At 58.9% G+C, this 22,484-nt stretch overlaps 1 protein-coding gene across 5 annotated transcripts; it reads left to right on the forward strand.

Moving 5' to 3' along the window:
• The first annotated feature begins 815 nt into the window (after positions 1-815).
• On the forward strand, positions 816-22,169 carry WDR4 (WD repeat domain 4). 5 transcript variants are annotated; one of them, XM_027041526.2, is made up of 11 exons: positions 816-1,037; positions 2,816-2,878; positions 4,013-4,156; positions 8,596-8,752; positions 9,411-9,523; positions 11,445-11,505; positions 15,194-15,292; positions 16,930-16,994; positions 17,720-17,903; positions 19,048-19,117; positions 21,068-22,169. In XM_027041526.2, exons 1-11 carry the CDS (start codon positions 949-951, stop codon positions 21,247-21,249), a joined length of 1,227 nt encoding a protein of 408 aa, XP_026897327.1. In that variant the 5' UTR covers positions 816-948; the 3' UTR covers positions 21,250-22,169. The 5 variants fall into 5 exon arrangements, with proteins under 5 accessions (XP_026897327.1, XP_053076490.1, XP_026897331.1 ...); XM_053220515.1 differs by lacking the exon at positions 2,816-2,878 and having other exon boundaries at positions 817-1,037; positions 21,068-22,092; XM_027041530.2 differs by lacking the exon at positions 816-1,037 and having other exon boundaries at positions 2,570-2,883; positions 4,013-4,104; positions 21,068-22,092.
• The last annotated feature ends 315 nt before the right edge of the window (positions 22,170-22,484 follow it).

Below are 22,484 nucleotides of genomic sequence, written 5' to 3' on the forward strand. Positions count from 1 at the left end.
CTTGGACTTTGGTCTTTGCCACGAGAGCAGTGAGAACCCACCTGTTGCTGTTGTGTTGTTGTTTTTTTGATGTTTATTTTTGAGAGAGAGAGAGAGAGAGGGGGACGGAGGACTGCGCTGTCAGCAGAGAGCCTGACGTGGGGCTCGAACTCATGAACAGGAAGATCATGACCTGGGCTGAAGTTGGATGATTAACCGACTGGGCCACCCAAGCGCCCTGCCACCTGTTGGTTTTAAGATGAGATCTGTAATCTGCCAAGACCTCTCTGGCTTCCGCGTGGAAAGCCGATCTGTGCGGACACCGGCAGCTGCGGGGCCCGGCAAGCCGCGGGCCTGGGCGAGCAGGGGGATTTGAGCGACTAGACGAACAGGGTGGGGTGTGGGGCGGCGCGTCCTGAGAAGCCACCGCGTCCGCTGGTGAACGGCGACGCCACGCCACGAGCAAAAGGCCACGGGCAAAGAAAGCGCTCTCCCCGGGGCGCCCGCGGCGTACCTCCCAGGGAGGTGGGTAGGCTCCCGGCCAGCGCCTGAGCGCCCCTCCGCGGGCCCGCCGACGCCAACGCGGGACAGGCGGGGGAGCTCACACCCACCCACCTCTGGAAAGAGCGGCTACGAAGAGCCCAGCAGGTACCAGCAGGACCAAGTCCCCAGCTACAGCGGAGAAAGATCCGGAACCGGCCCTGCCCAGGAGGCAAAGAGCAATGCTCAGCAAGCGTGCTCACGGGAGCGCGCGAAACCGATCGGCAACGGATCCTGGCCGGGGTGGGAGGGGGGGTGGGCGGGGAGGGGAGAAGGAGAGGGCACCTTGTGCGCATGCCTGGGGCCTCCGGCGCCGCGGGGGCGGACCGAGCGCGTCAGCCCGCGGCGCCTTACGTGACGTCATTGCACGGCGCCGGCAGGAAGTGGCTCTGGGCGGCGCACGTGGGGGGTGGCGCGGCGGCAGGGCGCATGGCGAGTTCTGCGGGGCTGGCGCTGTGCGGGCAGACGCTGGTGGTGCGGGGCGGCAGCCGCTTCCTGGCCACCTCCACTGCGAGCAGGTGAGGGGGCTGGGCCTGGAGCGGGGAGCCCCGGCTGCGGGCGCGCGTCGGGGCCTGGAGGGCCCGAGTCCCTGGCGCCGCCGGGCCGGGCCCGCCCTGGCGGGCACCCCCCGCCAACCCCGCCGCCTCCTCGGCCCGCGCCTCCTCTCAAGAGCCACCCCCGGTGCGTCCCACCGCCGCCGGCCCGGGGCCCGGTGCGCCTGGCCGGGTCGGCGCCGGACGCTTCTGGTCGCTTCCCGGGCCGGGTTGCGTGAGGTGACGCGGGCCAGGCCCCGCGGTTTCGAGGTCGTGGCCACACCCGCTCTGGGGGCCCTGTGAAGAAGGCGGCCTCTGCCCTCTTGGCGAGGGGTGCCTTACTCTCGGGGAACGCGCTGGGAGGGGGTCCCGGGCGCACTCCTCTCGCCTCCCTCTCCTTGTCGGTGCCTGCTCCCTCGCCCGCAGCCCTAGACCCCGCTCTTGTTCTTTCTTTGGGGCTCTAGGTGTCGCGCGCACCTCCCCAGCGCCTCTTCACAAGGCTCTGCACCCGCTTTCTCTAACTGCCTGCACCCGCTTACACGGCACCCGAAATTCTTAGCAATAAGTGTTAATCAAATAGTCTTGCCCCAGGAGCCGCATGGATATTGATGGTCCGTTTCGGCCCGTGCTCCTTTCCTAGGGTAGTTTGGATTCATACATATGTCCGTCAAATGCAAATATAGCCTCTCTGAGCTTTTTGTTCAAAGCCTGGTATCGGAAATCCCCTTTCAACGTTAAGTTCAGTTTTCACAAAAAACTTGCTCATAAACGTGTATGTTCCAGATTGTTTTGTTTTGGAGACTCTTGGTATCCTAACACGTGCCACTGGGAGACATGGGTTTATTACACTTGATATGCTTGCTTTGGTCTACGCCTTTTGAGGAAATGTGCGGTGGCAGTTTTTGCCTCGGAGAAGTGTTTCTACGTCACAGTGTTTGGTGGGAAAAGAGTCTGAGCGCAGTCACTTTAAAGGCTGTGCCCTGTCTATGCCCGGACACTGGAACGGGGGAGATGGGCATAAACTGAAGAGAGCTTAGGGTCTTGAGGGAAAGTGGGTGGTGACTCCTGTACTGGTAGGTGTTTGGCGGCCGTGGGAGCTCTCTTCGGTAGTTGAGACGTTTTTAAAAGGTGGCAGTTTTATTTTATTACAAAAACTTTTTTAAATGTTTATTTTTGAGACAGAGATAGAGCTTGAGTGGGGGAGGGGCAAAGAGAGAAGGAGACACAGAATCGGAAGCAGGCTCCAGGCTCTGAGCTGTCAGCACAGAGCTCCTCGCGGGGCTGGAACCCCCCATGAACCGTGAGGTCATGACCTGAGCTGAGCTGAAGTCGGACGTTTAACTGACTGAGCCACCCAGGTACCCCTTAAAGGTGGCAGTTTTAAATTTGCATACAAGAAACCTCCAGAAACATCAACGTAATTTCTTCTGACATAAGCATCTTGCATTGATTTTTTTTTTTTAAAGTTTATTTATTTACTTTGAGAGAGAGAGAATGCAAGTAGGGAGAGGCAGAGAGAGAGGGAGAGAGAATCCCAAGCAGGCTCCATACTGTCAGCGCAGAGGCTGATGCGGGGCTCGAACTCAGAAACCATAAGATTATGACCAGAGCTGAAATGAAAAGTCTGAGGCTTAACTGACTGAGCGGCTCAGGCTCCCTGATAAGACCCTTAATTTAATGATTATAAGATTACTTATGTTCTAGGAAAAACCCCGTGTTTTTATTAATAAAGTGCTCTTTTTAAAATCTTTGTTCTTCCTTAGTGATGATGTCCTCTTCGCATATGATTGCAGCACGGCAGCAGAGAAGTCACAAGAAAGTAAAGGGTGAGGTAATGGGGGAGCCTCATCGGGCCTGATCATGGAATTATTGGGACAGGGTAGCCTAAGAAGTAAATGATCTTCTTCCTCACTGAAGTCTTCATTTCTTTTTTCTTTTTCTGTTCTTTTTTAAATTTTTATTTTTGAGAGAGAAAGTGCAAACAGGAGAGGGACAGAGAGAGAGAGAGAGAGAGAGAGAGAGAGAGAGGGACAGACGATCCAAAGTGGGATATACGCTGAGAGCAGCAAGCCCCACATGGGGCTCGAACTCGTGAACTGTGGGATCATGACCTGGGCAGAAGTCGGAAGATTAACTGACTGAGCCACCCAGGTGCCCCTGAATTCTTCATTTCTCTTTACCCTGCTGTGTGGATAAACCAGGTACCACCTCCGGAAAGAAACGTGGAACTAACTTTTAAACTTGGCATTAAGGATATTAGGATTTTTCTAAGTATTTTTAATTAGTTTCTGTCCGTGATTAACTTTTTTATAGTCATCTTGAAATACAATGGGATTTTCATGTTTTATTTTTATGTATTTTGAGAGAGAGAGAGAGAGAGAGGGAGAGAGAGAATCCCAAGCAGGCTCTGCTCCCAAGATCATTACCTGAGTTCAAGATTGTGACCTGAGCTGAAATCAGGAGTCAGATGCTTAACCAACTGAGCCACCCAGGCACCCCAAAATAGAATGGAATTTTAAATGCTTTGAAGGCAGGTGTATGAAGTTAGCTTTAGTTAATTTAAAGATCAGGAAAGCAGAATGTGATAATTTTGTATGGTGTTCTTTTTTTAGTAGAATTGGTCTTGTGGCTCATTAGAAAAAAAAAAAACTGAAAATAATCCTTGGCTCTAGTCTTGGATCCGTTCATGTCCATGAGGGAGTGGGTCACGTGATCTCCGAGGGTCTTTCCAGCTCCGCTCTTTGGGTTCTGGTGTGTGTGCCTGTTTAATGAGATTTATTCGTTAAAAATTCCAGCTGTGTTGAACCTCCCTCTGTCCCCTTGATAGGTCTTTATATTCTGGTTACGTGAATCTCACACCGTTTTCTGCCCCTGTTCGTGTTATAAATGAGTGAGGCTAGCCTGCAGGGATGTCGCCTTGTTTACTCAGGTAGGCCCTAACCCTGTCCTCTCTTTCTCAGGGAGGACGGGCAGCCCGTGGATAAGGGGAGTGACACGATTCTGGCGTCAACCTTCTCCAAGTCTGGCACCTATTTTGCCTTAACTGATGACAGTAAGCGTCTGATTCTTTTCCGTACAAAACCATGGCAATGTCTGAGTGTCAGGTATGAAATGCTAACGTTGAATAATTTGATGTTGAACACACAGCTTACACTTGCATGCCTGTAACCGTAGCGACAGCGACCTAGTAATAAGCAACTAACACATAGTCTCAGCTCTGTGCCAGGCACTGTTTTCAGGGTCTTACGTGTGTTAACGGATTTAATCCCCGAAACAGCCCTGTGGGGGGGGGGGGGGCAGGGGTCTTGCCCTTACCCACATCCCTGGCCGGAGTCCAGAAGCTGATCCTCATCAGCACCCAGGGCAGAGCCGGGCCCTGAACCTGGTCACTCTGGCTCCAAAGTGCGGGCCCCTGGCCACCGTGGCATCCTGCTTTCCAGCACTCCTCCAGCCCCGTGGTGGCAGAAATGGAGACTAACCGCGGGCGCCCCGAGAGTGTGAGGGGTTTTGTGTACGTTCAGGCACCTGTGCCGCAGTTGAACTTGGCGGGATGTAAAGTTAGCGTCCTGATTCCCAAGTACGTGAAGAATGTGTGCGAGCTCAGTGTTGATGGCGGAGGGTGTCAGCGGCCTGGTGTCCTTTGGCCTTACTTGTGTGTTCTTTGGCCTTAGTTATCCCTCTGGAGGTCTCAGTCAGTGAGTTCCCGAGAGCTTCCTTGTTTTGTGACCTTGAGGGCTTAGAGAGGTGGGGGTTGCTGACGCAGGCCCTGGGCACACGTGATTTTCTGTTACTGTGACGGGGCGGTGGTGAGTTCTCTGCTTCCTCCAGTGGGAGAAGGCTGGGATTCTTTGATGTCTGTGACAGGGACGGAAACACCCACCCAGACCAGGGTCAGCCTCTCTGTCCCCTCATCTTTGCCCCCGCCCCCCCCAACCCCCGTGCAGGCTGCTCCGCTTAACTGTCCCTTGACAGTAAGAGAGAAACGCATGCAAGTTACGTACCTGTTGAGCTGCCCAACAATCAGGGCTAAGGGACTCCGCCTGGTAGCTGGTTCACATCTGTATCGGGGACAGCTGTGCTTTTTATTCTATTTATTTACTTATTATTTTTTAAACGTTTATTTGTTTTTGAGAGAGACAGAGACAGAATGTGAGTGGGTTAGGGGCAGAGAGAGAGGGAAACGGAATCGGAAGCAGGCTCCAGGCTCTGAGCTGTCAGCTCAGACGTGGGGCTAGAACTCACGAGCTGTGAGATCGTGACCTGAGTCGAAGTTGGACGCTCAACTGACTTAGCCACCCAGACGACTCCCCCCTTTTTAAAAATTTAAATTAAATTTAACTTAGTTTAATTTTATTTTTAAATGTTTATTTAATTTTTGAGGGAAAGTGCACACGCATGCACATGTGAGAGGATCAGAGAAAGAGGGAGACAGAGGATCCAAAGCGGGTTCTGCGCTGACGGCAGAAAGCCCGATGAGGGGCTCGAACCCATGAACCTGGAGATCATGACGCTTGACGGACTGAGCTCCCAGGCGCCCCAGCAGCTACGCTTTTTAGAGTCCTGATTGATCTTACTTTCAAAGAGAAGAGTGAAAAGGCAAATTCCAGGTGGCCTCTGCATCGGGGTGTGCGCTGTGCTCAGGGGAGCCCATCGCCCTGAACTTGGGACAAGGGGACATCCGCACAGCCTGCCACCACGCCCCTGCATCCTGTGGTGGAGCTTGCGCCTCGACCGAAGGGCGAGCGCCCGGAGCTCCTGGCGGGGCTCTGGCCATTCCCCAAGGGCTCCCGGGTGCCGCGACTTGTTTTTGTGTCTTGAAGGTGCCGTGTTGGAGATTACCTTCCCGTAAAGATCTAGGAACACTCAGGGTCGGCAACAGTACGCTGGCAAATGGTGGTTGGTGTCTCGCTTTTTTCCCCCTCTAATCGTATTTGGGCTGTTGGTTTTTATGTTGATGCCAACAAAGGACTGTGTTGCAAACGTGCATTAGGTGTGCAGGGCCTCTCGTGTCGCGGGTGGGGTACAGCGTGCCCTGCAGACGGTGCTTGCTGGCAGTTAGGCGGGACCCCACGGGACTCCTGTCCCGTCTGTGTCAGCCACCGAGTGAAGGGTGAGGGCCAGATCACGTTGTGGTTCTAGAGGCTGCGTTTCCCACGTTGCCTCGTCCTACACCTTTACCCTGAACGCAACGTAAGATGCGATGCTGCCCGATGCAGCACCTGTTGTGCTTGGTGGGGGCCGGGGGGGGGGGCGGCCCCGACAGATGGACCCTTCCTCGGAAAAACAGCCATCCTTGACCTTCAGTTCAGTCTTGGGAGCATCGTGGACTCGCGTGTTTGACCAAGACTCGTCACAGCTCGGAGCTGTCCAATGGCCTTAAAACCTAGCCATGGAGGGTGTTGAGGAAAAGCCCAGATGGAAGTCGTGGGTAGCAGTGATTGTTTTCAAGGTTTCAGTTCAGGATGACAAAGGCCTGGAACTGAGGCCAGGTTTTCTGAACCAAAAATGAGGACACTTGGTGTGACATGTTTTCTGTTTTCTTGGTGAGAGATCTCACGTAGGAAGTCATACCGTTTCGGGAAATAGATGCATTAAAATCATACGAGTATGTGGAAAGGCAGAGCCCTGGGAAATGAGATTGTTTGCTGCTGGAGGTGTGTGGTGTTGGGGAGCTTGGTATCCTCGGGGCCCTGTGGGGCCCGGCGGGCTCAGTTTTGTTGAACAAGCATGGCTTTCTGGAGGGGGGCTTGGGTGGGTCCCAGCCCAGCGGGGCATCTCGGGCTCAGCTGCTGGACCAGGATGGTGGCCAGGGGAGAGGCCAGGCTGGCCTTGGGGGGCGTGAAGACAGGAACAGTGGGCTGTGTACCTCATGACTCTGGAGGGAAGGGAGAGACCCTGAGGTCAGGTGGGGCCCTGTCACCCCTCCTTCCGGGGGGGGGCTGAGTGGCCAACCCATCGACTGTCCTGTCTCGGGATCTGCCCCTGCAGACCCTCACCCCCACCTGCTCTGTGCATCCTGGAGTCCTTGCAAGGACTAATTTAGCCTGAGAAGATAGAAGCCCCCCACCCCACTGGCAAAAGACGAAGTGACAAGATTGTAGAGCCGGGCCGTTTCTGGGCTGATCAGGAAGAGGGGCAGTGGGGGGTGCCCGTGTGAGTCCTGCAGGACCAGCCCAGGCCGCTGCTCTGGAAGGGTGGCCGCGAGGCAGCTGCATAATCGCCCGTTAGGAGCCGCGGCGGCGTGTAGGTGAAGGCGCGCCTGGAGAGTTCTGCTTAATCTTGCCCGGAGCCTCACCGTCTTTCTCTGTTTTCTCTACGTTTATGTCATTACTCGTCCTTTCTTAGCTCCCCTGGCGGGCGGAGGGGGAGGTTCAGCTGCTGCTGGCGGCCCTCTCCCCTGCGTTTTCTGTCCTTTAGTCCCTCTGCTCCCGAGAAGCTGTGACGTCCTCGTTCGGTCCTCGTGTCGGAGACGTAGCTTGTTTGAGCTTAGGTTTCCATTTCGGGCTGACATCTGGAGCGCCAGCTGCAGGGCGCCGTGGGGGTGCACTCGCATCCCCTCTGGGGACAAGGGAGGGCAGGGACCGTAAGTGCAGGTAAGGCAGATAAACGTGATGTCTGCGTAAGGCTGTGGCGCAGGTGGGGGTCTCACGGAGCCGGAAGTGCAGGGACTTGCCTTGTGGACAGCGAGTAGAAAGGAAGCGAAGGAAGTGTAGAAGGAGGGCGGGAGGAAGCTGCATAAATCCGCCCCCGAGAGTGGGCGAGACGCTGGGTGGCCAGGACCCCGGATGAGGCGTGCGTGCGTGCGTGCGTGCGCGCGCACGCGGTAATGTTTCTCTGGCTGGCGCAGCGCCGAACCAGTTTCCAACTCGCGGGTGTGACCGACCTGGTGAATGGGATCGGGGTGTGAACTGACGAGCGTGTGAACTTTCATGGGGCCTGAGCCGGAACTCAGACCTCCCCAGCCGCGTGCCGGGGCCACCCCCGTGGGGACGGATGGCGCGTGCGTGTTTGCGGAGAGGTGCCGCACCCCGGCACCTGTTGTGCAAGCAGGAGCAGTGCGGGTGGGTCCAGCCCGGCAGGGCCCCGGGCTGCGTGTGGAGTCTCCCGGCGCAGGGGGCCCGCGTCGTGCGTGTGCTCGCGGTTTCGCCCAGAGCACGTTGGGTGTTTTCTGAAGCTGACCGTCTTCTTCCTCGACATGTGCGGTGGAGCTGCTGGGTCGAGGAGCAGGTCTTCCGACGTTTTATTAGGATAATCTTCAAGCACAGCAAATTGGAGAGGATTTCGTGCCAGACAGCTAGGTATCCACTGGCCAGATTCTGCCATCATAAAAGCAAAAATATCATTTCAAAGTGAGATTTGTCTAGGACGTTGGCTTTGTTTCCATTTCTTAACTGCCTTGCTTTTTTGGTGCTGCTGTGGTACCCGGAGGGGGAGACGCTCGGCGAGGAGCTGACGCGTGTCCGAAGGACGCACGGCTGGCAGGCCCGTCGGCCCTTCCTGTGCTGACTGTGCGAGCCAACTGTGGGCGTCTCTGGCCTTCCAGGACCGTGGTGAGGAGGTGCACGGCCCTGACCTTCACAGCCTCCGAGGAGAAACTTCTGGTGGCCGACAAGTCTGGAGATGTTTATTCCTTTTCGGTGTTGGAGCCACAGGGATGCGGCAAGCTTGAACTTGGGCACCTGTCGATGTTGTTGGATGTGGTATGTGGGTGGTGTGCTAGTCAGGTGGGGCAGAGCAGAGGGTCTGACGAGGGTGAGGCCGGGTCTGCAAGCTTGGCCTTTGGGGGCGTGTGGGTTCTGTAGAAGCTCTGCAGACCAGTGAGCAGGCGGCCTCACAAGTGGGACTTAGGAAGGTGAAGCGGCTGGTGAATGCGGAGGGGCCAGCGAGGAGGCGTTGGGGTGGTCCCGGAAGTGAGGGACAGCCCGGGTCACGTGCCGAGGCAGAGGAGGGCTGTGGGAAGAGCAGGCACCGTCTCCAGGCCTGGGCTTGTTCTCCGTGCTTTATGGGCCTCACCTCCGTGTCCTTGCGGCCCCTCAGCCACGACCTACCCCACCGAGGGGCCTGGTGAGGGCTGGGGGCGGCCAGTAGGAGGTGGGACTGGGTGGGACCCGAGGACGTCGGCAGGAACAAGGAGGGAGGGTTTCTTGAAGGAAAGACCGCCAGGACTTGGTGAGTGGGTGGCCATGGGGACACGAGGAGGAGGAGGGAGAGAGGGGGCGGGGAGCGGGTGCTGGAGGTCGAGGGGTGGTGCAGGCAGTGTGTGTGCGAGGACACCTGGGGAGCACCGGGAACGAGTCCCGGGGGCGGGGGTCCCGGCTTCGGCCACCCTCACCTGTCCTTTGTCACCTTCGTGTGCAGGCCGTGAGTCCCGATGACTGCCACGTCCTCACCGCCGACCGGGACGAGAAAATCCGGGTGAGCTGGGCCGCGGCACCGCACAGCATCGAGTCCTTCTGCCTCGGGCACACGGAGTGAGTCCCCTTCCTGCCCCACCGGAGGATGTCTGGGACGCACAGGCGGGCTGCTCGAGAAGCGGGGGCACCCGCTCTGTGGCCAGGCCTGCAGGAGCGGGTGCAGCGCTCCCCTGGGCGGCTCCCTGGCGCGGCCCCATCCGGTGCTTGCTTCTGTCCGGGGCCCTTCAGAACCTTCACCTCCCCCTTCCCCTCCCTTCCTGTGCGTTTCGGGGACCGGTTTTCTCGTTAGCACTGGGGTCTCAGACCCCAGCACGAGGGCATCACAGATGGTGGTGGTGACGCTGCCCACGGGAGCCAGCGTGGCGCTCAGTGTTGGAGGACTTTCCTCCAAGCCTGCCGCCTCCCGCCTGTGACCACTCCCCAGTGGTCCCCACGTTGGCCTCCAGGCGAGGGCTTGTTTCTGGAACACTCCTTTCTCTGCACCGCCACCCGCCAGGGCCGGGCAGTGGTCGGTGGCCAGTAGGCATGTGTGTGGGGGACATACTTTCGTAGTTTGAACAGTCCAGGACTTAAATCTGAACCTGGGCAGTGGTCTTTCCTTTGCGACCTCTTTTCTAGGGCAAGTGAGCTCTCTTCTAGTTGAATTTTGACATTTTGCAAGGGAGGCATTTTCAAAGAATGCCGGTCTTCTCGGGGTCAAGGCTAATTACAGTGTGTGCTCAGGAGAAGTCCTTAGTTTCGTTTGCTGCAGTCTTTTATTTTAAGGAAAAAAATTTTTTTCAATGTTTATTTACTCTTCAGAGAGAGAGACAGAGTGTGAGCAGGGGAGGGGCAGAGATAGAGGGAGACACACAATCTGAAGCAGGCTCCAGGCTCCGAGCTGTCAGTCCAGAGCCCGTCGCGGGGCTCGAACCCATGAACCATGAGATCGTGACCTGAGCCGAAGTCAGAGGCTTGACTGATGGAGCCACCCAGGCGCCCCACATTGGTGTCTAACTCTTAGATGGGGTCCCTTGCAAATTCCAGTCACGTGGCTGGAGCCCTGTTTCTTTTGGGCTCTCCGCCGGCCCATCTCCTGTTGGCTCCTGCAGCCTTCGTGGGCTGTGCTTACTGCTGTCTCCAGCCCTCCGCACAGCGGCAGGTCGTAGGTGCTCAGGTATTTCAGTGAGCGAATAAGTGGTAAAAATAGATTAAAAACAGTATTTTTAAGCAATCTCTGCAGCCAGCACAGGGCCGGAAGTCACAACCTTGAGATTAAGTTGCACGTTCTGCCTGCTGAGCCAGCCAGGTGCCCCAAATAAAAATAGATTTTTAAGCCTTTTGTGTAAAATCTGTAGAAACGGGTTTCCACCTGTTTCGTCTTGACTCGTGGAGGTGACCCACGGCGTCCATAATGGACATTCTGTGCCGGGGGAGTGCTGGGGCCAGCCGCCTGGGGTCCCCGGGGGCCGTGGGCTGGTGACCACCATACAGCTGGCGGGAAAGCCGGGGAGGCCGTCTCCCTCGCAGGGCGAGGCTGGCTCCGAGGTGGGCTTCTGGGGACGACTGCGGGCTGAAGGACAGTGGGTCTGTGTCTGCCTGCCGACCACTGTTGCTCCGTCCCCCGGATCCCACCCTGAGGCTTCCATCATCACGGACCTGCAGGGGAGGTCTCGGGCTGTGAGCGGGGCGGCTCGAGCAGCGGCATAGAAGCTCCTGGACCTTTCCAGCAGCGCGTCTGGGGAGCGCGGCCAGGGTGGGGAGCGCGGCCAGGCTGGGCCGGTCCCTCCTGCAGGTTGTCGTGTTGTTGGGCCCTGAGAATGACGCGGTGTGCTCCCCGGCTTGCTCGGCGCTGTCCAGCTCCCCGTGGACCCTCCCTTAGTTTTCCCTGGGGCTCGGGGGTATGTGGGACAGGGCTTTGGCGAGGACAGACGGACCGGGCGGGTGTCAGAGCAGCGTGCCAGAGCTCAGCTCACCCTCTGCTTCTCTCACGCTGTAGGTTTGTGAGCCGCATCTTCGTGGTGCCCGACCACCCCGAGCTGCTTTTGTCCGCGTCCGGGGTAAGTGCTCGGCTCCGTGGTGAGCACCTGTGGGCGCCTTCCAGCGGGGGACCCGCGTGCGGCTGGGGGCCCGTCCTGGTGCTGGGTCTTGGCTGTTCTCCACTAGATGGTGCTTGTTTTCCCAAGTTTGGAGCTGACCCAGGCTGCCTCCTTGCTTAGGGCCTTACATTGCGGGGGGGTGGGGGGGTGTCCGTCCCAGGCTGTGTGTGTCCGTGTGTGTGTGTGTGTGTGTGTGTGTGTGTGTGTGTGTGTCCGTCCCAGGCTGCCTCCTTGCTTAGGGCCTTACACAGGGGGGTGGGGGTGTGTCGCCCTGGAATGGAGTGTGAGGAATCGGGTCTCAGGGTTGTCGTCTTACTGGAATAGCATTGTGACCTCCGGTACAACAGTACCTAAGTCCCACGGGGACCTGGGTTCCCCCGAGTTACAGCTGCGCTTCACCCTGTCCCTCACCCTGTCCTTCGGGCCGGCACCTGGCCCTGTGTGTGTTGGGGGGGGGGGGGTTTGGTTAGTAGTGAAAACTTCGGTGTCCGGAAGGTGGGACTCGAAGCCTCGATAGTTTTGTCGCCAGAGACCTCTTTGCTCTGAGGAAGATTTTTGCCCAGAGAAGGTTTTGAATTACTGATGGCGTCTGATTCTTCCTTTCTTCCCAGAAGCCCTGTCCTGTCCCTCCTCCTCTGTCATTCCTGCTCCTTAGCATTCTAGGGGACTCGGGTGCCTGGGGTGGGCTGCCCGGAAGGCTCCTGGCCCTCCTGAGTTCGGGCTTCCGGGTGGGAACAGCGGCCTCCCTGCCGTCCTGCAGAATCCTGGCCGCTGTCTACACGTCTGTTCTTTGTTGCTTCACCACGTTTGTGTTCTGCTTTCTGACTCTGTTCCTCCCAGCCTTGCTTGGTCCTGTGATAGCAAATGGAAGAAAGTAGGTGTGGCTAGAGTTCCCAGAGGTGGCCGGTTTTTGTGAATTCTGCTGTACCTACGCCTCCCAGTGTTTCTCACAATAAAACAAGCATCCGAGCACATAGAAAAGTAGAACGAACACTTTGACTTTGACACTGGCTTTGTCAAGTTCCATGTTTTGCTTAGGAGCGTGTTTAAAGATGCGGGAGAGCTCTGCCCACCCTGTGCCCTGCCCTGTGCAAGGTGCAGTTCTTTTCATTATTTTTGAAACATTTTTTTAAAAGTTTTTTTTGTTTGTTTTTAGCGTTTATTCGTTTCTGAGAGATGGAGAGAGACAGAGTGCAAGCAGGGGAGGGGCAGAGAGAGAGGGGGAGACACAGGATCCAAAGCAGGCTCCAGGCTCCAGGCTCCGAGCCGTCAGCACAGAGCCTGATGTAGGGCTCAAACTCATGAACTGTGAGATCATGACCTGAGCCAAAGTTAGACGTTTGACTGACTGAGCCACCCAGGCGCCTCTAAAGATTTTATTTTTTAAGGAATCTCTGCACCCAGTGTAGGTCTTGAACTCACAATGACCCTGAGGTTAAGAGGTGCACGCTCTACCGACCGAGCCAGGCTGGCGCTCCTACTGTTTATTGTCATTAGAAACACACGCTTACAAAGTGACATTCCGCTGTGAGGCCCCCAGTGAAAACTGGCACTTGCTCCCACTGCCCCTGTGAGGTGCGTCCCCGGCCTCTTTGCCCTTTTAACTTCCACTCTGAGTGTCCAGAGAACAAGAGTGATTGAGAAACAGGAGAACACGCCCCCCTCCCCCCCCCCCTTCCGCGTTTCCCTGCCCTGCGGAGGGTGGCGGAGGGTGGTGGAGGGTGGTGGAGGGTGTGGAGGGTGGTGACGCTGTCTTGTTTTTGACCCCTTCTTTCCTGTTGCCTCCGGATGCCCCTCATGTTAGTTCACGTTCTCTGTCCCTCCTTTCTCCCAGGGGTGCCTCTGAAGGTGGAGGGAGGGTGGTGTTAGGAAGCCGCCTTTCTGGAAACGCCCTGAATCCTCTGCCCCCGCCTGGTGGGTAGGTGGGTATCCGAACTCCAGGTTAAAGCTACCCCCCACCCCCCGCCGCCCCCCACATCTGATGACGTGAGGGTTTGCGTTCTCTCTGTGGGATCCGTTCCCCCTTCTCTGGTCGTTTTGGGGGCCTCCATGCCCCGTGCTCTGGAGATGGGGGTCAGGGCTCTGACCAGCTATGTGGTTAGCGCCCCCCTAGCCCCACCCCCCGCCTGATTCGAGACCCTCCTCTCTCCTGGGGAAGCGTCCTCACTCTCAGGTGTGCTTCTCGAATGGCTCGCTGTCTTTCCCTTGACATTTCCCTCATGTTCCTGCTTCTGCTGTGGGGACGTCTCCACAACTTAATTTCCCAGTGTCCTGTGGGCTGTGAAGTTCTGCTGTTACCATTAGTTCTCGGCAGCCTTTCTGGTGCCCAGAACGTTCTCCCCTCACAGCACCACGCCGAGCGCAGGGCCTTTGACCCCCGAGATCACACGTTTGCGTTTCCTTCACCATGTGTGGTGTCTGCCTTTTGCAGGGGGGTGTCCGTGTGCGGTGGGGACAGGGCAGTGGCCAGTGTCCCTCGAGTCCAGGGTGTCGGAGTCGGGCACCTATAGCCGTGGGTCACCTCTCTTCTCCTGGTGGTCACATTGCCCAGTCTTTGCCCTCCTGGGCGTCAGGCCTGTCCGCCTGCCCCGGGAGGTGACCAGGGAGGGCCAGTGGTGTGGTCCCTCACTCTGGATCCGGACGGGGACCCCGCGGCTCTGCGGGCAGCAGGGTGGGGAGTCCGGCTGCTCTGATGGACCCCCTGGTTGTGCTGCTGGGCCCGGCCTGGTGCGTCACATCTCAGCCCCCTACGGCCTGTCCCTCCCTTCACCTCCTCCCGGGTGGCCTCACGTGACTGTCGTCTTCATCCTTGAGGGTTCAAGCTTCTGAAACCTCCCTTTCTGGTCACTGGGGAGGGACGTAGGGGTGGGCGTGTGTGTTCACGGCGCCCACACACCCCTGCCGTTAACACTCGGGCAGTTTGTCGTCCGTCCTTTCTTCCTGATGGTTTAAAACCTGCCGTGTGCGCTGCGTTGGTGGCGTCTCATTGGATGAGTCAGCGTTAGGTTTTCAGGCGCACGTGGGCCTGTGCACGCGTTCCCAGCGACGGGATTTAGCGCACGGGTTTCCTGGGCGGACCTGACGGCCCACCCGCACCTCACTCCCTGCTCATTCTCCTTAGACGTGTGGTTCTTCCCGTGTCCTGTCCCTTCAGCGAGCGCCGTGACCTGCATTTGTTAATACGAGTTCTTCCTCTGCCGTGTGTATCTGCGGGGCGCTGAGGCCTTTGGGACGCACACCAGTTTCCTTGCTGGCCACACAGTTGACGGTCTCACGGGGAACAAATGGACGCCCCCTTTTCACTGTTCCTAAACAGGGACGTGGGACCGTCCTTGTGCTTGGCCCGACCCGTGTTTCTCCTGTGCGAGCACATGATTGTTGCGGTGCGTGTGCGTGTGCGTGCCCGTGTGTGTGTGCTTCGGCTCCAACCCAGCCGCCGTGGTCCGTGAGGTCTGTACGTGACGGGTCGTCTCGTGTCCTTTGCCCGCTTTGCCATGGGGGTCACGTGTTTTCTTAGTGGTTGTGTGACTGAGCACAGAGAGCCTTCATGCCGGCTCCGCTGAGTCAGTCCCCCCCCCTCCCCCCCCCGGCCTGGGGCAGGCCCGGGTCTCCCCGCAAGTGCACACTGACCTGTCCTTGCTGTGTGCAGGACCGCACCCTGAGGCTCTGGGAGTACAGAAGTGGCCGAGAGCTGCACTGCTGTCACCTGACCAGCCTGCGGGAGCCGGCGGAGCCCTGGGGTGACGAGGTAGCGTCTGGGTGTGGGTTTATTGGACTTTGCAGGGCGCCTCTCCAGTCCCGGGGATGCCGTGGGCCAGAGCCACTGTTGCGTGGGAAACGGCTCTCTGCCATCAGCACAGACTTGTTCCAGCTTGGGAGAACGCGTGTTCTCCTTGAGGGCGCCCGGTCGCCTAAGTAGGAGATAATTTGTATTTCGCTGTGTGTCCATTGCAACACCCGCTTTACAGAAGTGCCTCTCCCAATCCTGCTTGGAAACAGAAAAGACAGTGATGCTTGAGCAGAGAATTTAATTAGTCTCGTGACCCTCCCCATACCCTTGGGACGACACACTGGCCAGTGTATCCTCAGGTCAGGTCACCTGGGCCTTTGGTTGTGAAAGATTTTCAGGGGAGAACGTGTGGGCGGCCCTTTGAGGTGTTCCAGATTCCGTGCTCATGGGCACTCAGCTCTGTGATGCTTCCCAGCTGGTGCCCTGCACGGCTGAGGTCCAGGTTGGTCACCTGAGGACAGCCCCACCGGTTTTCCCGGAGGCCCTGCTGGGCCTGGCAGGGAGGGAGCAGTCCGTTCTCGTGGCTGTTCAGGCCTGCAGAGCTGGCCCTCGGTGTGGTTTCTTGATGACCGGGATGTCCTGCCTGTCACTGGGAGCTTTGCAGTTTCCCCCGGAGCCCCCCCATGGCCCCCCGCCAGCCTGCAGGAGGTCCGCGTGAGAACTGAGGGCTTCTTCTGCCTCATCCTGGGACTGCCTGCTCGCTCTCGTCCCCCCGAGACTGCTCTGTAGCCGCTGCCCTTACTCCCTCTCAGAAGTGGGCAGGCCAGGCCTGACCACGGGCCAGAGCCTCAAGGACCCCTGGGGCTGTGGCCACCCAGCCGAGTGGCTGCCTGGGCCTCCAGCTCAGCCGACTCTGCTGCTCTGGCCACCTGCTCGTGGTGCCTTCTGCTTGGGTGGCTGCCGTGCTGGTGCCCCCGTCGGAGGCTGTGGCGAATAGAGGCCTGATTTGTTCCAGTGACTTTCATATTCGTGCTCTCTGAACCTTCTGATGCTCTGGGACAGTGAGGTTGAGAGAGGACCCTGAACAGGCAGCTGTTTGACCTCGGGCCTGGCCCTCAAGGCCTGTAGGGTCTGTGGAGCATCCCCGCCCCTCGGGCTCCTCACCTCCCTCCCTCCCTGGAGTCCCCCTCCCACATGGCCCAGCCCCTCAGGCCAGGCTTGGTGAGCACCAGACCTTTCCCTCCACTTCTCCCGACTGGCAGGCGTCTGGTGGTTCCCTCTCCAGGACCAGGGGACCTCGACACCGTTTTGTCTTGTTAATAATTCCTTGTGTTCTCTGCTGCCCCCTGGTCTTGCTTTTTGACCAGTTCTGTTGGCTCCAAAGACACTGCATCGGCTCCGGAGGGAGGGCCAGAGCCACGGAGAGGCTTCTCCGTCTCTCGTGGCACGTCGGAACTGTGTCATGGGGGTCTGCTGTGTCTTCCTTTTCTCTCACCGATCTCCAGAAAATTCTAGGGCCGTCGTCTCTTTTTCCTTCCTCGACTGTGGTGGCAACCGTCAAAGTCTTGCCGCGTCCGATCTCGCTTTGAACAGAGTAGTCTGGGGCCGGGTCCCTGGCAGCTAGCGTGCATTTACGTTGCTGTGCTCCCTTGCAGAGGTTTGCTGCCTCCAGGATCACTTACTGGAGCCAGGACGGCTGCGTGGCGCTGCTGTGTGACTGGTGAGCTCGTGCTGCTGCGGGGCGTCCGTGGGCCCCTTGCTGTGGGCTGGCCCTCCTGTACGCGCTGCTCGGTTCATGGTCTCCAGCTGTGCCTGAGAAAGTCTGTGCCCGAGAGCCACCCAAGAGTTGTGGAACGCACCTCAGTCGGTGCCTCCTGAGGGCCGGGCAGGTCACGGCACGACCCGCTGGCCCTCCCGAGGGCTCCCGGTGCCGAGGGGCGCTGAGGAGGAGGATTTCGGGGGCACGTGCCATCCACGGGCGCACCAGCATCTTTATGCGCCGCGTGGGCGTGTGGTGTGTCCGCACATTTCGTGTGTCCTCAGGACAAGCCTGCCGCGGGCGTCTTTGCTTGTTTTACAGCAAGGATGTGGGTTTAGAGCGGGTGGGAGTGCCGGTGTGTCCCGTGCTGTCCGAGGCGCAGCCGGGACGGTCACCTTCTCCACCTGTTTTGTGCTGCACTGGTTCCCTAGTGCCGCAGGGCAGGCTGGGCCAGAACTGGGCGACCTGCACTTGCAGCGACCCTAGGTCCTACGGCTCTCCGGCCCGGAGGCGGCTCGGCTAGGTGCGTCCGGCTGGGCCGCTCGTGAGCCTGCAGCCGAGAGGTTGGCGATGGCCGGGTCCCTGTTCGGGGCGACCCGGGCACGGCACTAAGCTGTACACGTCGAATGATACCACGTGGGCCTGGTTGTAGCCGTAATACAAGTTCTCTCTCTCTTTGCGGAAAGTATTCCCGCGATCTACGTTTTCCAGCTCGATGCCGCCAGACAGCAGCTGGTTTACAGACAGCGGCTGACGTTTCGGCACAGAGTGTGGGACATCGCTTTCGAGGAGGGCCGGGGACTGTGGGTCCTGCAGGACCACCGGGAAGCCCCCCTCGTGCTCTGCAGGCCTGTGGGCGGCCAGTGGCAGGTGAGGTTGCTGGCCTTGTGCCTCTGGTGGGGGTGGAGGGGGCGACGGCTGTGCCCCCTTCCAGCTCAATCGTGGCTCGGTGCTCGGGGGGCTGTGGCCGGAGGATTTGTGACGTGGGTTCAGGGAGCAGGGATGCCCAGCCAGCTCTTCTTTTTTTTTTCTTAATGTCTTTATTTTTGAGGAAGAGAGAGAATGAGTGAGGCAGAGTGTGAGTGGGGGAGGGTCAGAGAGAGAGGGAGACACAGAATCCGAAGCAGGCTCCAGGCTCTGAGCTGTCAGTACAGAGCCTGACGCGGGGCTCGAACCACGAACCGTGAGAACATCACCTGAGCCGAAGTTGGACGCCGAACCGACTGAGCCACCCAGGCGCCCCCCTCAGCCAGCTCTGTTCATGTCACGATGCCTGTAGTGGTTTTTTGGTGGGGGGGGGGGGGGTAGTTGCCATCATTGGCATATGTTCCTTCGGACTTTTCTGGTCACGTGTCCTTTTAGCAGAGGAACCGACAGTTGGGGTGGCTTGGGTGTGTGGCCTCGACATCGGCAGGCTGCACGTGGCCTTGCACGTGGGGGACTGGACTCACGCGCGCCCATGTGTGGAGAAAGGGGTGTGGGCTGTGGGCCGGGTGATGTGTGAACCTCGCACATTCTCTGAGTCGGCTCCCCTGTCTGTAAAGTGGCGTTGTCTCCCGCCCGTCCCTAATCTCCTAGGACGTGGCGGGGGAGAATGAGATAAAGCCCGCCCGAGCCCCGTGCTGGCTGGCCCGTCCGTTACAAGCGCTCACTTGACTGAGGGCTTTGTAGATGCCCGGAGCCTCTCGGGATATTTTCATCTAGAAAGTGGTGGTGAACAGAATGCCCCCGGCTGGGATGTGTGGGGTCTGCCGGGCTCCTCAGAAGAGGTCGCGCTCGACAAGCCAACGTGGAGGGAACGCCGGTGGCCTCACGTCATGGGTCTTTATCCAACGAGACGCGAGGACGGCTGTGTCTGTCGCGCTGGGACTGCCGGCTGGCTTTGCCTGGTGTTGGGCGGCCCGAGCGGGTGTCTCCTGGGCCCCGGCCGCCTGGACCACGCCTGGCGGGTCTGCCCTTTCCAGCGCCGGCAGCACCGCGGCCTGAGTCCTGCCTCTCTCCGTTGTCTTCCCAGGCTGCTCCTGAAGACGCCGCGGTAGAGAAAGTCTCCGCCCATCTCCGGGGGAACTGGGCCATGCTGGAAGGTAAGAACGTGGGCACAGCCTGTTTTCGGGGTGACATCCAGAATTGGTTACAGCCAGGGGCAGATCCCAGGTTGCAATACACGGTAGGAAGCCGCTTTTCTGAGCAAGGATACAGGAAGCGTGGCATGCGTCCGTGTCCCCTCCAGAAGGCCAGTGGCTGGTTGGGGCACCGGGGGGCTGACCCACACCCACACTGGGAACGCCCAGTGTGAGCCTGCTCCAGGACCATGAGCTACATGGGAACCGGGGTCACAGTCGGGGCGGGGTCCACCCCTTTGCCTTCAGGGCTGCCGGTGCTGGTCCCCAGGGTGGGGCTGGTAACGGGTGGGCCTTCACTTGGAGCGTAGGGCGACTCGTGAGCCTCAAATGTTGGCCCTGAGCGGTTCCTGGCCATGAGGTCAGGCGTGGGGACAATCACTGGAACCCCCGAGGGTCTTCTTGGCCCAGTGTGGGACCCAGCGTGAACCCCAGGCCGAGAGAAGGGGAGAGACCGTGGTGAGAAGGCCGACCGCCCCCACCCCCCCAGAGTGGTGCTGCAGTGTGAGGAGAGTGGCCTGGCTGTCAGAGCCACGGGTCCCCGTCAGTTGAAGGGCCCGTGGTAAGCACTGAGTGCTGCCCTCACTTAGTTCTGTCTGAGAACGTTACAAGAACAAGACCTCGCTCCGTTTTTATTGATAGAGGAAGGCAAGCCCTTAGCTGCACAGCTTCTAGCGACTTCCAGGATGCTTTTCTTGGGCAGAGACTTGAGGCGACCGTGTCACAGGGATGACTCATGGCCAGCTTTGGGAGTCAGCTGCCTTAAGACGTGGTTGAGCAGCAGACACCTGTCAAAGCCTTCCCCAGGCAGAAGTCCGAGTTCTTGGAACTCAAGAGAGTCACACGTGAATTCTGTCTGTGTTGACCCTGGCAACGACCTAAAGTCTCGTGGAAGGCGTTCTCATGGGGATTTGTTGGCTCTGTGTCCCAGGGTTAACTTCCAGCTTTCCTTTCGGGGTGGAAGGACTAGGGCAGTGACCGGGATCCGTCCTCCCAGCACTGTGTGGATTTGCTTTAGCAACACTGTCAAATGGGTCTGTAGCAGGACTGTGTTGGGGACACTGGCGAGCCTACTCCCTGCCTGATACTTGGCCATCGTCCCTGCCGGGGCCTGGGGCCAGCTTGTCTTGTTGTGGATCCCCTGGGAGGGCCAGGTCCAAGGTGGGCTTAGTTTTCCTGAAGTTCTGCAGGTAAACCAGTTTGCTCACAGCGCAGGTTTGGGGAAGGTGCTGGGGGTGGGGGAAGGGACCGGGGCGGAGACACAGGGAAGGAAGGCCAGCTGAGCATGGAAGTCCCAGAAGAGGTAGGGGACCCAGAGCAGCGGGCCCTGTGGGGGTTCTGACCGGGGTGAAGTGGACCCTGTGGGGCTGGTCTGTGGCCATCAGGCCTCTCAACCCTTGACACTGAGATCAGTCCGCGTCCATTACCTTGCTGCGTAACGAGTATCCCATGCTCCGTGGGTGAAGGCGACAATACTTCTCACTGGGCTGTTTGTGTGGTTCTGAGAAGCTCCGCTGCCCCTGGGGTGGGATCTGATTCCAGGCGCGCACAGTGGTTGCTGGCAGGGTCCTGGTCCCTGCAGGCCGCTGGGCCGAGGGCCTCGCTTCCTTGCTGGCTATTGGCTGCAGGCCGCCTGCAGTCCCCAGCACAGGCGCCCCTGTGGGGCGGCTCATACGAGCGTGTGAGCCACAGCCCTTGTGCCTCGTCTCCCGGCGATGACCTGCCTTTGGTGTGTTGTTGGAAGCAAGTCCTGGGTCCGGCTGGCGTGGCCACCCGGAGACGGGCGTCATGGGGGCACCTCGGAGCAGGTTCCGTGGGTCTGCTGGGAGGTCTGGGCCGTGGCGAGTTGATCCCCCTGCGGCAGGGCCTCGGTCCCCATCCCACCTGGCTTCTGTTTCCGTTCCTCCTGCACAGGCGTGGCTGGCGTGGACGTCGGTTTCAGTGGTCTCTACAAGGCCACCTTTGACAACGTGACTGCCTACCTGAGGAAGAAGGAGGAGAGGCTGCAGAAGCGGCGGCAGAACCCGGCTGCTGGGCCTAACGGGCAGGCCAAGAAGATGAAGCCGGGGGAGGCGTCCCTGAGGTGCTCGTCCTAGCCGCCCCCGCACTCTCGTGGCCTCAAGCCAAAGCCGGCTCTGCTGTCCCCTCTGCCCGCGGCTCCCCGTAAGAAATGGGGACATCGTTCCCGACCCACGCTTGGTGGCAGTTAGGTCCGCACCAGCTCCGCACGCGCGTGGGCCGTCCCAGAGAACTGGTCGGTATCCTGGCTCTAGAACTTTCCTCCGCCGAACAGGCTCTTCTGCCTGGCGTCTTGGGCACCCTTCTGGTTGAAGGGAAACCAGACGGCCTGGTACTCAGCCAGAGATGCAACGAGTGGTGCCGGTGCCTTGAAGCGCCTTTTCTTCGTATCGGAGGAGACCGGAACCTGTGGTGGGCGTGGCGGCTGTGGAGCTTCCACTGTTCCCGTGGCGCTGGACGCTTCTCCTCCAGGGGAGTCCGCGAGCTCTACGGCAGCGTGGGCGGCACGTTTCGTCCCTGTGTCTCCCTCTAGATGGTGGGGCGTGCTGTCCGGCGTGGGGGCCGCCGCCGGGCGGGGCCCGAAACCCAGGCGGGGTGGCTCCGTTCCTCCGGTGGCCGCCACCGCCGTCTGCTCGGTCCCCGCCGCCGTGACGTGAGCTGGTCGGGTCGCGGGGCGCAGACTGGACTTCTTCGGGGCGTGAGGACCCGGGAGCCCCGACCGGAACCCAGCTCTCCAGGGAAACGGTGGAGGGTGTTACGTATATCTGTGATTTCCGCGTCAACGCTGCATGGGATGCAAAGACCCGGGGCATCTGCTGGATTCTAATCACCGATGAATAGAGATGAGCTTTTTGCAGTTTCTGGAAATGTTTAGGAGCAACATTTGGAACTAATTTCAAAATATATGGAGCAAAACCGTCTCTGATGAGTGTACTGTCTGTGACTGAAATGCTGACTTGTTAATGTGAAAAAGCGTTTTTTTGGTGGGTAGTCTTTACAGATGTGTCCGCTGATGTGTTTATTTGTGCTTTTACCCACTTCCGGTGATTGGTCTCAGAGGTGGGAAAGCCCGTGTGTGTCCGTGACACCTTTGGTGCGGGGTTTCTTGGGGTACTTAGAGAGCAGTTGTTCTGTGTCACAGTAGCGAAATCCCTAAGTGCCTTGTTTTGCTTTAAACGTTGATCTGAAGACAGAGCCGTGGGTGAGCCGCTCACCCTTCCCACAAGGGGTACAGTGGGGTGTTGGGTTGGGCAGAAGTCGTTGAAGGAGCAGTAGGGGCACGCCTGGGGGTGCCCTGGGGTCGTGCCCGAGG

The sequence above is a fragment of the Acinonyx jubatus genome, chromosome C2, assembly GCF_027475565.1.
Source record: "Acinonyx jubatus isolate Ajub_Pintada_27869175 chromosome C2, VMU_Ajub_asm_v1.0, whole genome shotgun sequence".
NCBI lineage: Eukaryota > Metazoa > Chordata > Mammalia > Carnivora > Felidae > Acinonyx > Acinonyx jubatus.